This window comes from Ascidiella aspersa, chromosome 2 (genome assembly GCF_963924565.1).
Source record: "Ascidiella aspersa chromosome 2, kaAscAspe10.2, whole genome shotgun sequence".
NCBI lineage: Eukaryota > Metazoa > Chordata > Ascidiacea > Phlebobranchia > Ascidiidae > Ascidiella > Ascidiella aspersa.
The window spans coordinates 15,115,407-15,132,865 of NC_139448.1; the positions used below are offsets into that span (position 1 = coordinate 15,115,407).

The 17,459-nt window shown below is 48.2% G+C and overlaps 1 protein-coding gene across 1 annotated transcript in view; it reads left to right on the plus strand.

The window, feature by feature from the left end:
* Positions 1-14,342: 14,342 nt before the first annotated feature.
* Positions 14,343-17,459, plus strand: part of LOC146163904 (uncharacterized) — a 98,544-nt gene continuing 95,427 nt past the window's right edge. Inside the window, exons 1-2 of the mRNA XM_083380628.1 lie at positions 14,343-14,355; positions 15,492-15,553. Coding sequence (XP_083236754.1) covers positions 14,343-14,355; positions 15,492-15,553 — 75 coding nt within the window. The remainder of the gene's footprint in view (positions 14,356-15,491; positions 15,554-17,459) is intronic.

A 17,459-nucleotide genomic window follows, 5' to 3' on the forward strand; every position in this document is an offset into this window, starting at 1 on the left:
CATTGGAAGTGGTGTTTCAACTGGAATTAGCTCTGGTGCAGTCACAACCCCTGGTGTTGCAGTAACATCTTCACCAACGGTTGATGCTTTAGCAACGCAACCAACATCTGGTACTATTGGAACTGGTGTTTCAACTGGAATTAGCACTGGTGCAGTCACAACCCCTGGTGGTACAGTAACATCTTCACCAACGGTTGATGCTTTAGCAACGCAACCACCATCTGGTACCACTGGAACTGACGCTTCACCAGGAATTACCTCTGCTGCGGTCACAACCCCTGGTGTTGCAGTAGCATCTTCACCAACACTTGATGCTTTAGCAACGCAACCAACATCTGGTTCCACTGGAACTCATGTTACAACTGGAATTTCCGTGGGTGCAGTCACAACCCCTGGTGTTGCAGTAACATCTTCACCAACGGTTGATGCTTTAGCAACGCAACCAACATCTGTTACCACTGGAACTGACGTTTCACCTGGGATTACCTCTGGTGCGGTCACAACCCCTGGTGTTGCAGTAACATCTTCACCAACGGTTGAAGCTTCAGCAACGCAACCAACATCTGGTACCACTGGAACTGACGTTTCACCTGGAATTAGCTCTGGTGCGGTGACAACCCCTGGTATTTCAACTGGAATTACTTCTGGTGTGGTGACAACTCCTGGTGTTGCAGTAACATCTTCACCAACAGTTGATGCTTTAGCAACGCAACCAACATCTGGTACCATTGGAACTGTTGTTTCAACTGATATTAGCTCTGGTGCGGTGACAACTCCTGGTGTTGCAGTAACATCTTCACCAACGGTGGATGCTTTAGCAACGCAACCAACATCTGGTACCACTGGAACTGACGTTTCACCTGGAATTACTTCTGGTGCGGTCACAACCCCTCGTGTTGCAGTAACATCTTCACCAACGGTTGATGCTTTAGCAACGCAACCAACATCTGGTACCACTGGAACTGACGTTTCACCTGGAATTAGCTCTGGTGCGGTCACAACCCCTGGTGTTGCAGTAACATCTTCACCAACGGTGGATGCTTTAGCAACGCAATCAACATCTGGCACCACTGGAACTGGTATTTCAACTGGAATTACCTCTGGTGTGGTGACAATTCCTGGTGTTGCAGTAACATCTTCACCAACGGTTGACGCTTTAGCAACGCAACCAACATCTGGTACCACTGCAACCGATGTTTCAACACGAATGATTTCGCTTCCATATTCTTCATCAACGCGCGAAATAACTTCGACTCGTACTGTTTCTGACAGTGTAACGTCCCACAGTTTAATATTAACATCTTCACCAACAGTTGATGCTTCGGTATCGCAACCAACATCTGGTACCACTGGAACTGACGTTTCTCCTGTAGTTACCTCCGGTGCGGTCACAACCCCTGGTGTTGCAGTAACATCTTCACTAACGGTTGAAGTTTCAGCAACGCAACCACCATCTGGTACCACTGGAACTGACGCTTCACCTGGAATTACCTCTGCTGCGGTCACAACCCCTGGTGTTGCAGTAGTATCTTCACCAACAATTGATGCTTTAGCAACGCAACCAACATCTGGTTCCACTGGAACTCATGTTACAACTGGAATTTCCGTGGGTGCAGTCACAACCCCTGGTGTTGCAGTAACATCTTCACCAACGGTGGAAGCTTCAACAACGCAACCAACATCTGGTACTACTGGAACTGACGTTTCACCTGGAATTACCTCTGATGTGGTCACAACCCCTGGAGCTGCAGTAACATCTTCACAAACGGTTGATGCTTTAGCAACGCAACCAACATCTGGTACGACTAGAATTGAAGTTTCAACTGGTATTACCTCTGGTGCGGTCACAGCCCCTGGTGTTGCAGTAACATCTTCACCAACGGTGGATGCTTTAGCAACGCAATCAACATATGGTACCATTGGAACTGGTGTTTCAACTGGAATTAGCTCTGGTGCAGTCACAACCCCTGGTGTTGCAGTAACATCTTCACCAACGGTGGATGCTTTAGCAACGCAATCAACATCTGGCACCACTGGAACTGGTATTTCAACTGGAATTACCTCTGGTGTGGTGACAACTCCTGGTGTTGCAGTAACATCTTCACCAACGGTTGACGCTTCAGCAACGCAACCACCATCTGGTACCACTGGAACTGACGCTTCACCTGGAATTACCTCTGCTGCGGTCACAACCCCTGGTGTTGCAGTAGTATCTTCACCAACAATTGATGCTTTAGCAACGCAACCAACATCTGGTTCCACTGGAACTCATGTTACAACTGGAATTTCCGTGGGTGCAGTCACAACCCCTGGTGTTGCAGTAACATCTTCACCAACGGTGGAAGCTTCAACAACGCAACCAACATCTGGTACCACTGGAACTGACGTTTCTCCTGGAATTACCTCCGGTGCGGTCACAACCCCTGGTGTTGCAGTAACATCTTCACCAACGGTGGATGCTTTAGCAACGCAATCAACATCTGGCACCACTGGAACTGGTATTTCAACTGGAATTACCTCTGGTGTGGTGACAACTCCTGGTGTTGCAGCAACATCTTCACCAACAGTAGATGCTTTAGCAACGCAAGCAACATCTGGTACCACTGGAACTGACGTTTCACCTGGGATTACCTCTGGTGCGGTCACAACCCCTGGTGTTGCAGCAACATCTTCACAAACGGTTGATGCTTTAGCAACGCAACCAACATCTGTTACCACTGGAACTGACGTTTCACCTGGGATTACCTCTGGTGCGGTCACAACCCCTGGTGTTGCAGCAACATCTTCACCAACGGTGGATGCTTTAGCAACGCAACCAACATCTGGTACCATTGGAACTGACGTTTCACCTGGAATTACTTCTGGTGCGGTCACAACCCCTCGTGTTGCAGTAACATCTTCACCAACGGTAGATGCTTTAGCAACGCAACCAACATCTGGTACCACTGGAACTGACGTTTCACCTGGAATTAGCTCTGGTGCGGTCACAACCCCTGGTTTTGCAGTAACATCTTCACCAACGGTTGATGCTTTAGCAACGCAACCAACATCTGGTACCACTGGAACTGACGTTTCACCTGGAATTAGCTCTGGTGCGGTGACAACCCCTGGTATTTCAACTGGAATTACTTCTGGTGTGGTGACAACTCCTGGTGTTGCAGTAACATCTTCACCAACAGTTGATGCTTTAGCAACGCAACCAACATCTGGTACCATTGGAACTGGTGTTTCAACTGATATTAGCTCTGGTGCGGTGACAACCCCTGGTGTTGCAGTAACATCTTCACCAACGGTGGATGCTTTAGCAACGCAACCAACATCTGGTACCACTGGAACTGACGTTTCACCTGGAATTACTTCTGGTGCGGTCACAACCCCTCGTGTTGCAGTAACATCTTCACCAACGGTTGATGCTTTAGCAACGCAACCAACATCTGGTACCACTGGAAATGACGTTTCACCTGGAATTAGCTCTGGTGCGGTCACAACCCCTGGTGTTGCAGTAACATCTTCACCAACGGTGGATGCTTTAGCAACGCAATCAACATCTGGCACCACTGGAACTGGTATTTCAACTGGAATTACCTCTGGTGTGGTGACAACTCCTGGTGTTGCAGTAACATCTTCACCAACGGTTGACGCTTTAGCAACGCAACCAACATCTGGTACCACTGCAACCGATGTTTCAACACGATTGATTTCGCTTCCATATTCTTCATCAACGCGCGAAATAACTTCGACTCGTACTGTTTCTGACAGTGTAACGTCCCACAGTTTAATATTAACATCTTCACCAACAGTTGATGCTTCGGTATCGCAACCAACATCTGGTACCACTGGAACTGACGTTTCTCCTGGAGTTACCTCCGGTGCGGTCACAACCCCTGGTGTTGCAGTAACATCTTCACTAACGGTTGAAGCTTCAGCAACGCAACCACCATCTGGTACCACTGGAACTGACGCTTCACCTGGAATTACCTCTGCTGCGGTCACAACCCCTGGTGTTGCAGTAGTATCTTCACCAACAGTTGATGCTTTAGCAACGCAACCAACATCTGGTTCCACTGGAACTCATGTTACAACTGGAATTTCCGTGGGTGCAGTCACAACCCCTGGTGTTGCAGTAACATCTTCACCAACGGTGGAAGCTTCAACAACGCAACCAACATCTGGTACCACTGGAACTGACGTTTCTCCTGGAATTACCTCCGGTGCGGTCACAACCCCTGGTGTTGCAGTAACATCTTCACCAACGGTGGATGCTTTAGCAACGCAATCAACATCTGGCACCACAGGAACTGGTATTTCAACTGGAATTACCTCTGGTGTGGTGACAACTCCTGGTGTTGCAGCAACATCTTCACCAACAGTAGATGCTTTAGCAACGCAAGCAACATCTGGTACCACTGGAACTGACGTTTCACCTGGGATTACCTCTGGTGCGGTCACAACCCCTGGTGTTGCAGCAACATCTTCACAAACGGTTGATGCTTTAGCAACGCAACCAACATCTGTTACCACTGGAACTGACGTTTCACCTGGGATTACCTCTGGTGCGGTCACAACCCCTGGTGTTGCAGCAACATCTTCACAAACGGTTGATGCTTTAGCAACGCAACCAACATCTGTTACCACTGGAACTGACGTTTCACCTGGGATTACCTCTGGTGCGGTCACAACCCCTGGTGTTGCAGTAACATCTTCACCAACGGTGGATGCTTTAGCAACGCAATCAACATCTGGCACCACTGGAACTGGTATTTCAACTGGAATTACCTCTGGTGTGGTGACAACTCCTGGTGTTGCAGCAACATCTTCACCAACAGTAGATGCTTTAGCAACGCAAGCAACATCTGGTACCATTGGAACTGGTGTTTCAACTGATATTAGCTCTGGTGCGTTGACAACCCCTGGTGTTGCAGTAACATCTTCACCAACAATTGATGCTTTATCAACGCAAGCAACATCTGGTACCACTGGAACTGACGTTTCACCTGGAATTACCTCTGGTGTGGTGACAACTCCTGGTGTTGCAGTAACATCTTCACCAACAGTTGATGCTTTAGCAACGCAAGCAACATCTGTTACCACTGGAACTGACGTTTCACCTGGGATTACCTCTGGTGCGGTCACAACCCCTGGTGTTGCAGCAACATCTTCACAAACGGTTGATGCTTTAGCAACGCAACCAACATCTGGTACCACTGGAAATGACGTTTCACCTGGAATTAGCTCTGGTGCGGTCACAACCCCTGGTGTTGCAGTAACATCTTCACCAACGGTGGATGCTTTAGCAACGCAACCAACATCTGGTACCACTGGAACTGACGTTTCACCTGGAATTACTTCTGGTGCGGTCACAACCCCTCGTGTTGCAGTAACATCTTCACCAACGGTTGATGCTTTAGCAACGCAACCAACATCTGGTACCACTGGAAATGACGTTTCACCTGGAATTAGCTCTGGTGCGGTCACAACCCCTGGTGTTGCAGTAACATCTTCACCAACGGTGGATGCTTTAGCAACGCAATCAACATCTGGCACCACTGGAACTGGTATTTCAACTGGAATTAGCTCTGGTGCGGTGACAACCCCTGGTTTTGCAGTAACATCTTCACCAACGGTTGATGCTTTAGCAACGCAACCAACATCTGGTACCACTGGAACTGACGTTTCACCTGGAATTACTTCTGGTGCGGTCACAACCCCTCGTGTTGCAGTAACATCTTCACCAACGGTAGATGCTTTAGCAACGCAACCAACATCTGGTACCACTGGAACTGACGTTTCACCTGGAATTAGCTCTGGTGCGGTCACAACCCCTGGTTTTGCAGTAACATCTTCACCAACGGTTGATGCTTTAGCAACGCAACCAACATCTGGTACCACTGGAACTGACGTTTCACCTGGAATTAGCTCTGGTGCGGTGACAACCCCTGGTATTTCAACTGGAATTACTTCTGGTGTGGTGACAACTCCTGGTGTTGCAGTAACATCTTCACCAACAGTTGATGCTTTAGCAACGCAACCAACATCTGGTACCATTGGAACTGGTGTTTCAACTGATATTAGCTCTGGTGCGGTGACAACCCCTGGTGTTGCAGTAACATCTTCACCAACGGTGGATGCTTTAGCAACGCAACCAACATCTGGTACCACTGGAACTGACGTTTCACCTGGAATTACTTCTGGTGCGGTCACAACCCCTCGTGTTGCAGTAACATCTTCACCAACGGTTGATGCTTTAGCAACGCAACCAACATCTGGTACCACTGGAAATGACGTTTCACCTGGAATTAGCTCTGGTGCGGTCACAACCCCTGGTGTTGCAGTAACATCTTCACCAACGGTGGATGCTTTAGCAACGCAATCAACATCTGGCACCACTGGAACTGGTATTTCAACTGGAATTACCTCTGGTGTGGTGACAACTCCTGGTGTTGCAGTAACATCTTCACCAACGGTTGACGCTTTAGCAACGCAACCAACATCTGGTACCACTGCAACCGATGTTTCAACACGATTGATTTCGCTTCCATATTCTTCATCAACGCGCGAAATAACTTCGACTCGTACTGTTTCTGACAGTGTAACGTCCCACAGTTTAACATTAACATCTTCACCAACAGTTGATGCTTCGGTATCGCAACCAACATCTGGTACCACTGGAACTGACGTTTCTCCTGGAGTTACCTCCGGTGCGGTCACAACCCCTGGTGTTGCAGTAACATCTTCACTAACGGTTGAAGCTTCAGCAACGCAACCACCATCTGGTACCACTGGAACTGACGCTTCACCTGGAATTACCTCTGCTGCGGTCACAACCCCTGGTGTTGCAGTAGTATCTTCACCAACAATTGATGCTTTAGCAACGCAACCAACATCTGGTTCCACTGGAACTCATGTTACAACTGGAATTTCCGTGGGTGCAGTCACAACCCCTGGTGTTGCAGTAACATCTTCACCAACGGTGGAAGCTTCAACAACGCAACCAACATCTGGTACCACTGGAACTGACGTTTCTCCTGGAATTACCTCCGGTGCGGTCACAACCCCTGGTGTTGCAGTAACATCTTCACCAACGGTGGATGCTTTAGCAACGCAATCAACATCTGGCACCACTGGAACTGGTATTTCAACTGGAATTACCTCTGGTGTGGTGACAACTCCTGGTGTTGCAGCAACATCTTCACCAACAGTAGATGCTTTAGCAACGCAAGCAACATCTGGTACCACTGGAACTGACGTTTCACCTGGGATTACCTCTGGTGCGGTCACAACCCCTGGTGTTGCAGCAACATCTTCACAAACGGTTGATGCTTTAGCTACGCAACCAACATCTGTTACCACTGGAACTGACGTTTCACCTGGGATTACCTCTGGTGCGGTCACAACCCCTGGTGTTGCAGCAACATCTTCACAAACGGTTGATGCTTTAGCAACGCAACCAACATCTGTTACCACTGGAACTGACGTTTCACCTGGGATTACCTCTGGTGCGGTCACAACCCCTGGTGTTGCAGTAACATCTTCACCAACGGTGGATGCTTTAGCAACGCAATCAACATCTGGCAACACTGGAACTGGTATTTCAACTGGAATTACCTCTGGTGTGGTGACAACTCCTGGTGTTGCAGCAACATCTTCACCAACAGTAGATGCTTTAGCAACGCAAGCAACATCTGGTACCATTGGAACTGGTGTTTCAACTGATATTAGCTCTGGTGCGTTGACAACCCCTGGTGTTGCAGTAACATCTTCACCAACAATTGATGCTTTATCAACGCAAGCAACATCTGGTACCACTGGAACTGACGTTTCACCTGGAATTACCTCTGGTGTGGTGACAACTCCTGGTGTTGCAGTAACATCTTCACCAACAGTTGATGCTTTAGCAACGCAAGCAACATCTGTTACCACTGGAACTGACGTTTCACCTGGGATTACCTCTGGTGCGGTCACAACCACTGGTGTTGCAGCAACATCTTCACAAACGGTTGATGCTTTAGCAACGCAACCAACATCTGGTACCACTGGAACTGACGTTTCACCTGGAATTACCTCTGATGTGGTCACAACCCCTGGAGCTGCAGTAACATCTTCACAAACGGTTGATGCTTTAGCAACGCAACCAACATCTGGTACGACTAGAATTGAAGTTTCAACTGGTATTACCTCTGGTGCGGTCACAGCCCCTGGTGTTGCAGTAACATCTTCACCAACGGTGGATGCTTTAGCAACGCAATCAACATCTGGTACCATTGGAACTGGTGTTTCAACTGGAATTAGCTCTGGTGCAGTCACAACCCCTGGTGTTGCAGTAACATCTTCACCAACGGTTGATGCTTTAGCAACGCAACCAACATCTGGTACCATTGGAACTGGTGTTTCAACTGGAATTAGCACTGGTGCAGTCACAACCCCTGGTGGTGCAGTAACATCTTCACCAACGGTGGATGCTTTAGCAACGCAACCAACATCTGGTACCATTGGAACTGACGTTTCACCTGGAATTACTTCTGGTGCGGTCACAACCCCTCGTGTTGCAGTAACATCTTCACCAACGGTTGATGCTTTAGCAACGCAACCAACATCTGGTACCACTGGAACTGACGTTTCACCTGGAATTAGCTCTGGTGCGGTGACAACCCCTGGTATTTCAACTGGAATTACTTCTGGTGTGGTGACAACTCCTGGTGTTGCAGTAACATCTTCACCAACAGTTGATGCTTTAGCAACGCAACCAACATCTGGTACCATTGGAACTGGTGTTTCAACTGATATTAGCTCTGGTGCAGTCACAACCCCTGGTGTTGCAGTAACATCTTCACCAACGGTGGATGCTTTAGCAACGCAACCAACATCTGGTACCACTGGAACTGACGTTTCACCTGGAATTACTTCTGGTGCGGTCACAACCCCTCGTGTTGCAGTAACATCTTCACCAACGGTTGATGCTTTAGCAACGCAACCAACATCTGTTACCACTGGAACTGACGTTTCACCTGGAATTAGCTCTGGTGCGGTCACAACCCCTGGTTTTGCAGTAACATCTTCACAAACGGTTGATGCTTTAGCAACACAACCAACATCTGGTACCATTGGAACTGGTATTTCAACTGATATTAGTTCTGGTGCGGTGACAACCCCTGGTGTTGCAGTAACATCTTCACCAACGGTGGATGCTTTAGCAACGCAACCAACATCTGGTTCCACTGAGACTGACGTTTCAGCTGGAATTACCTCTGGTGCGGTCACAACCCCTCGTGTTGCAGTAACATCTTCACCAACGGTTGATGCTTTAGCAACGCAACCAACATCTGGTACCACTGGAACTGACGTTTCACCTGGAATTAGCTCTGGTGCGGTCACAACCCCTGGTTTTGCAGTAACATCTTCACAAACGGTTGATGCTTTAGCATCGCAACCAACATCTGGTACGACTGGAACTGAAGTTTCAACTGGTATTACCTCTGGTGCGGTAACAGCCCCTGGTGTTGTAGGATCATTGTCGTCAACTGCTGATTCCACTCAATCGCAACCGATATCTGGTACCACTGCAACCGATGTTTCATCACGATTGATTTCGCTTCCATATTCCTCATCAACGCGCGAAATAACTTCGACTCGTACTGTTTCTGACAGTGCAACGTCCCACAGTTTAATATTAACATCTTCACCAACAGTTGATGCTTCGGTATCGCAACCAACATCTGGTACCACTGGAACTGACGTTTCTCCTGGAGTTTCCTCCGGTGCGGTCACAACCCCGGGTGTTGCAGTAACATCTTCACCAACGGTTGAAGCTTCAGCAACGCAACCAACATCTGGTACCATTGGAAGTGGTGTTTCAACTGGAATTAGCTCTGGTGCAGTCACAACCCCTGGTGTTGCAGTAACATCTTCACCAACGGTTGATGCTTTAGCAACGCAACCAACTTCTGGTACTATTGGAACTGGTGTTTCAACTGGAATTAGCACTGGTGCAGTCACAACCCCTGGTGGTGCAGTAACATCTTCACCAACGGTTGATGCTTTAGCAACGCAACCACCATCTGGTACCACTGGAACTGACGCTTCACCAGGAATTACCTCTGCTGCGGTCACAACCCCTGGTGTTGCAGTAGCATCTTCACCAACAATTGATGCTTTAGCAACGCAACCAACATCTGGTTCCACTGGAACTCATGTTACAACTGGAATTTCCGTGGGTGCAGTCACAACCCCTGGTGTTGCAGTAACATCTTCACCAACGGTTGATGCTTTAGCAACGCAACCAACATCTGTTACCACTGGAACTGACGTTTCACCTGGGATTACCTCTGGTGCGGTCACATCCCCTGGTGTTGCAGTAACATCTTCACCAACGGTTGAAGCTTCAGCAACGCAACCAACATCTGGTACCACTGGAACTCAAGTTACAACTGGAATTTCCGCGGGTGCAGTCACAACCCCTGGTGTTGCAGTAACATCTTCACCAACGGTTGATGCTTTAGCAACGCAACCAACATCTGGTACCACTGGAACTGACGTTTCACCTGGAATTACCTCTGGTGTGGTGACAACTCCTGGTGTTGCAGTAACATATTCACCAACAGTTGATGCTTTAGCAACGCAATCAACATCTGGTACCACTGGAACTGACGTTTCACCTGGAATTACCTCTGATGTGGTCACAACCCCTGGAGCTGCAGTAACATCTTCACAAACAGTTGATGCTTTAGCAACGCAATCAACATCTGGTACCACTGGAACTGACGTTTCACCTGGAATTACCTCCGGTGCGGTCACAACCCCTGGTGTTGCAGTAACATCTTCACCAACGGTGGATGCTTTAGCAACGCAATCAACATCTTACACCGCTGGAACTGGTATTTCAACTGGAATTACCTCTGGTGTGGTGACAACTCCTGGTGTTGCAGCAACATCTTCACCAACAGTAGATGCTTTAGCAACGCAAGCAACATCTGGTACCATTGGAACTGGTGTTTCAACTGATATTAGCTCTGGTGTGTTGACAACCCCTGGTGTTGCAGTAACATCTTCACCAACAGTTGATGCTTTATCAACGCAAGCAACATCTGGTACCACTGGAACTGACGTTTCACCTGGAATTACCTCTGGTGTGGTGACAACTCCTGGTGTTGCAGTAACATCTTCACCAACAGTTGATGCTTTAGCAACGCAAGCAACATCTGTTACCACTGGAACTGACGTTTCACCTGGGATTACCTCTGGTGCGGTCACAACCCCTGGTGTTGCAGCAACATCTTCACAAACGGTTGATGCTTTAGCAACGCAACCAACATCTGGTACCACTGGAACTGACGTTTCACCTGGAATTACCTCTGATGTGGTCACAACCCCTGGAGCTGCAGTAACATCTTCACAAACGGTTGATGCTTTAGCAACGCAACCAACATCTGGTACGACTAGAATTGAAGTTTCAACTGGTATTACCTCTGGTGCGGTCACAGCCCCTGGTGTTGCAGTAACATCTTCACCAACGGTGGATGCTTTAGCAACGCAATCAACATCTGGTACCATTGGAACTGGTGTTTCAACTGGAATTAGCTCTGGTGCAGTCACAACCCCTGGTGTTGCAGTAACATCTTCACCAACGGTTGATGCTTTAGCAACGCAACCAACATCTGGTACCATTGGAACTGGTGTTTCAACTGGAATTAGCACTGGTGCAGTCACAACCCCTGATGGTGCAGTAACATCTTCACCAACGGTGGATGCTTTAGCAACGCAACCAACATCTGGTACCATTGGAACTGACGTTTCACCTGGAATTACTTCTGGTGCGGTCACAACCCCTCGTGTTGCAGTAACATCTTCACCAACGGTTGATGCTTTAGCAACGCAACCAACATCTGGTTCCACTGGAACTGACGTTTCACCTGGAATTAGCTCTGGTGCGGTGACAACCCCTGGTATTTCAACTGGAATTACTTCTGGTGTGGTGACAACTCCTGGTGTTGCAGTAACATCTTCACCAACAGTTGATGCTTTAGCAACGCAACCAACATCTGGTACCATTGGAACTGGTGTTTCAACTGATATTAGCTCTGGTGCGGTGACAACCCCTGGTGTTGCAGTAACATCTTCACCAACGGTGGATGCTTTAGCAACGCAACCAACATCTGGTACCACTGGAACTGACGTTTCACCTGGAATTACTTCTGGTGCGGTCACAACCCCTCGTGTTGCAGTAACATCTTCACCAACGGTTGATGCTTTAGCAACGCAACCAACATCTGTTACCACTGGAACTGACGTTTCACCTGGAATTAGCTCTGGTGCGGTCACAACCCCTGGTTTTGCAGTAACATCTTCACAAACGGTTGATGCTTTAGCAACACAACCAACATCTGGTACCATTGGAACTGGTATTTCAACTGATATTAGTTCTGGTGCGGTGACAACCCCTGGTGTTGCAGTAACATCTTCACCAACGGTGGATGCTTTAGCAACGCAACCAACATCTGGTTCCACTGAGACTGACGTTTCAGCTGGAATTACCTCTGGTGCGGTCACAACCCCTCGTGTTGCAGTAACATCTTCACCAACGGTTGATGCTTTAGCAACGCAACCAACATCTGGTACCACTGGAACTGACGTTTCACCTGGAATTAGCTCTGGTGCGGTCACAACCCCTGGTTTTGCAGTAACATCTTCACAAACGGTTGATGCTTTAGCATCGCAACCAACATCTGGTACGACTGGAACTGAAGTTTCAACTGGTATTACCTCTGGTGCGGTAACAGCCCCTGGTGTTGTAGGATCATTGTCGTCAACTGCTGATTCCACTCAATCGCAACCGATATCTGGTACCACTGCAACCGATGTTTCATCACGATTGATTTCGCTTCCATATTCCTCATCAACGCGCGAAATAACTTCGACTCGTACTGTTTCTGACAGTGCAACGTCCCACAGTTTAATATTAACATCTTCACCAACAGTTGATGCTTCGGTATCGCAACCAACATCTGGTACCACTGGAACTGACGTTTCTCCTGGAGTTACCTCCGGTGCGGTCACAACCCCGGGTGTTGCAGTAACATCTTCACCAACGGTTGAAGCTTCAGCAACGCAACCAACATCTGGTACCATTGGAAGTGGTGTTTCAACTGGAATTAGCTCTGGTGCAGTCACAACCCCTGGTGTTGCAGTAACATCTTCACCAACGGTTGATGCTTTAGCAACGCAACCAACTTCTGGTACTATTGGAACTGGTGTTTCAACTGGAATTAGCACTGGTGCAGTCACAACCCCTGGTGGTGCAGTAACATCTTCACCAACGGTTGATGCTTTAGCAACGCAACCACCATCTGGTACCACTGGAACTGACGCTTCACCAGGAATTACCTCTGCTGCGGTCACAACCCCTGGTGTTGCAGTAGCATCTTCACCAACAATTGATGCTTTAGCAACGCAACCAACATCTGGTTCCACTGGAACTCATGTTACAACTGGAATTTCCGTGGGTGCAGTCACAACCCCTGGTGTTGCAGTAACATCTTCACCAACGGTTGATGCTTTAGCAACGCAACCAACATCTGTTACCACTGGAACTGACGTTTCACCTGGGATTACCTCTGGTGCGGTCACATCCCCTGGTGTTGCAGTAACATCTTCACCAACGGTTGAAGCTTCAGCAACGCAACCAACATCTGGTACCACTGGAACTCAAGTTACAACTGGAATTTCCGCGGGTGCAGTCACAACCCCTGGTGTTGCAGTAACATCTTCACCAACGGTTGATGCTTTAGCAACGCAACCAACATCTGGTACCACTGGAACTGACGTTTCACCTGGAATTACCTCTGGTGTGGTGACAACTCCTGGTGTTGCAGTAACATCTTCACCAACAGTTGATGCTTTAGCAACGCAATCAACATCTGGTACCACTGGAACTGACGTTTCACCTGGAATTACCTCTGATGTGGTCACAACCCCTGGAGCTGCAGTAACATCTTCACAAACAGTTGATGCTTTAGCAACGCAATCAACATCTGGTACCACTGGAACTGACGTTTCACCTGGAATTACCTCCGGTGCCGTCACAACCCCTGGTGTTGCAGTAACATCTTCACCAACGGTGGATGCTTTAGCAACGCAATCAACATCTGGCACCACTGGAACTCGTATTTCAACTGGAATTACCTCTGGTGTGGTGACAACTCCTGGTGTTGCAGCAACATCTTCACCAACAGTAGATGCTTTAGCAACGCAAGCAACATCTGGTACCATTGGAACTGGTGTTTCAACTGATATTAGCTCTGGTGCGTTGACAACCCCTGGTGTTGCAGTAACATCTTCACCAACAGTTGATGCTTTATCAACGCAAGCAACATCTGGTACCACTGGAACTGACGTTTCACCTGGAATTACCTCTGGTGTGGTGACAACTCCTGGTGTTGCAGTAGCATCTTCACCAACAGTTGATGCTTTAGCAACGCAAGCAACATCTGTTACCACTGGAACTGACGTTTCACCTGGGATTACCTCTGGTGCGGTCACAACCCCTGGTGTTGCAGCAACATCTTCACAAACGGTTGATGCTTTAGCAACGCAACCAACATCTGGTACCACTGGAACTGACGTTTCACCTGGAATTACCTCTGATGTGGTCACAACCCCTGGAGCTGCAGTAACATCTTCACAAACGGTTGATGCTTTAGCAACGCAACCAACATCTGGTACGACTAGAATTGAAGTTTCAACTGGTATTACCTCTGGTGCGGTCACAGCCCCTGGTGTTGCAGTAACATCTTCACCAACGGTGGATGCTTTAGCAACGCAATCAACATCTGGTACCATTGGAACTGGTGTTTCAACTGGAATTAGCTCTGGTGCAGTCACAACCCCTGGTGTTGCAGTAACATCTTCACCAACGGTTGATGCTTTAGCAACGCAACCAACATCTGGTACCATTGGAACTGGTGTTTCAACTGGAATTAGCACTGGTGCAGTCACAACCCCTGATGGTGCAGTAACATCTTCACCAACGGTGGATGCTTTAGCAACGCAACCAACATCTGGTACCATTGGAACTGACGTTTCACCTGGGATTACCTCTGGTGCGGTCACATCCCCTGGTGTTGCAGTAACATCTTCACCAACGGTTGAAGCTTCAGCAACGCAACCAACATCTGGTACCACTGGAACTCAAGTTACAACTGGAATTTCCGCGGGTGCAGTCACAACCCCTGGTGTTGCAGTAACATCTTCACCAACGGTTGATGCTTTAGCAACGCAACCAACATCTGGTACCACTGGAACTGACGTTTCACCTGGAATTACCTCTGGTGTGGTGACAACTCCTGGTGTTGCAGTAACATCTTCACCAACAGTTGATGCTTTAGCAACGCAATCAACATCTGGTACCACTGGAACTGACGTTTCACCTGGAATTACCTCTGATGTGGTCACAACCCCTGGAGCTGCAGTAACATCTTCACAAACAGTTGATGCTTTAGCAACGCAATCAACATCTGGTACCACTGGAACTGACGTTTCACCTGGAATTACCTCCGGTGCGGTCACAACCCCTGGTGTTGCAGTAACATCTTCACCAACGGTGGATGCTTTAGCAACGCAATCAACATCTGGCACCACTGGAACTCGTATTTCAACTGGAATTACCTCTGGTGTGGTGACAACTCCTGGTGTTGCAGCAACATCTTCACCAACAGTAGATGCTTTAGCAACGCAAGCAACATCTGGTACCATTGGAACTGGTGTTTCAACTGATATTAGCTCTGGTGCGTTGACAACCCCTGGTGTTGCAGTAACATCTTCACCAACAGTTGATGCTTTATCAACGCAAGCAACATCTGGTACCACTGGAACTGACGTTTCACCTGGAATTACCTCTGGTGTGGTGACAACTCCTGGTGTTGCAGTAGCATCTTCACCAACAGTTGATGCTTTAGCAACGCAAGCAACATCTGTTACCACTGGAACTGACGTTTCACCTGGGATTACCTCTGGTGCGGTCACAACCCCTGGTGTTGCAGCAACATCTTCACAAACGGTTGATGCTTTAGCAACGCAACCAACATCTGGTACCACTGGAACTGACGTTTCACCTGGAATTACCTCTGATGTGGTCACAACCCCTGGAGCTGCAGTAACATCTTCACAAACGGTTGATGCTTTAGCAACGCAACCAACATCTGGTACGACTAGAATTGAAGTTTCAACTGGTATTACCTCTGGTGCGGTCACAGCCCCTGGTGTTGCAGTAACATCTTCACCAACGGTGGATGCTTTAGCAACGCAATCAACATCTGGTACCATTGGAACTGGTGTTTCAACTGGAATTAGCTCTGGTGCAGTCACAACCCCTGGTGTTGCAGTAACATCTTCACCAACGGTTGATGCTTTAGCAACGCAACCAACATCTGGTACCATTGGAACTGGTGTTTCAACTGGAATTAGCACTGGTGCAGTCACAACCCCTGATGGTGCAGTAACATCTTCACCAACGGTGGATGCTTTAGCAACGCAACCAACATCTGGTACCATTGGAACTGACGTTTCACCTGGAATTACTTCTGGTGCGGTCACAACCCCTCGTGTTGCAGTAACATCTTCACCAACGGTTGATGCTTTAGCAACGCAACCAACATCTGGTTCCACTGGAACTGACGTTTCACCTGGAATTAGCTCTGGTGCGGTGACAACCCCTGGTATTTCAACTGGAATTACTTCTGGTGTGGTGACAACTCCTGGTGTTGCAGTAACATCTTCACCAACGGTTGATGCTTTAGCAACGCAACCAACATCTGGTACCATTGGAACTGGTGTTTCAACTGGAATTAGCACTGGTGCAGTCACAACCCCTGATGGTGCAGTAACATCTTCACCAACGGTGGATGCTTTAGCAACGCAACCAACATCTGGTACCATTGGAACTGACGTTTCACCTGGAATTACTTCTGGTGCGGTCACAACCCCTCGTGTTGCAGTAACATCTTCACCAACGGTTGATGCTTTAGCAACGCAACCAACATCTGGTACCACTGGAACTGACGTTTCACCTGGAATTAGCTCTGGTGCGGTCACAACCCCTGGTTTTGCAGTAACATCTTCACAAACGGTTGATGCTTTAGCAACACAACCAACATCTGGTACCATTGGAACTGGTATTTCAACTGATATTAGTTCTGGTGCGGTGACAACCCCTGGTGTTGCAGTAACATCTTCACCAACGGTGGATGCTTTAGCAACGCAACCAACATCTGGTTCCACTGAAACTGACGTTTCAGCTGGAATTACCTCTGGTGCGGTCACAACCCCTCGTGTTGCAGTAACATCTTCACCAACGGTTGATGCTTTAGCAACACAACCAACATCTGGTACCACTGGAACTGACGTTTCACCTGGAATTAGCTCTGGTGCGGTCACAACCCCTGGTTTTGCAGTAACATCTTCACAAACGG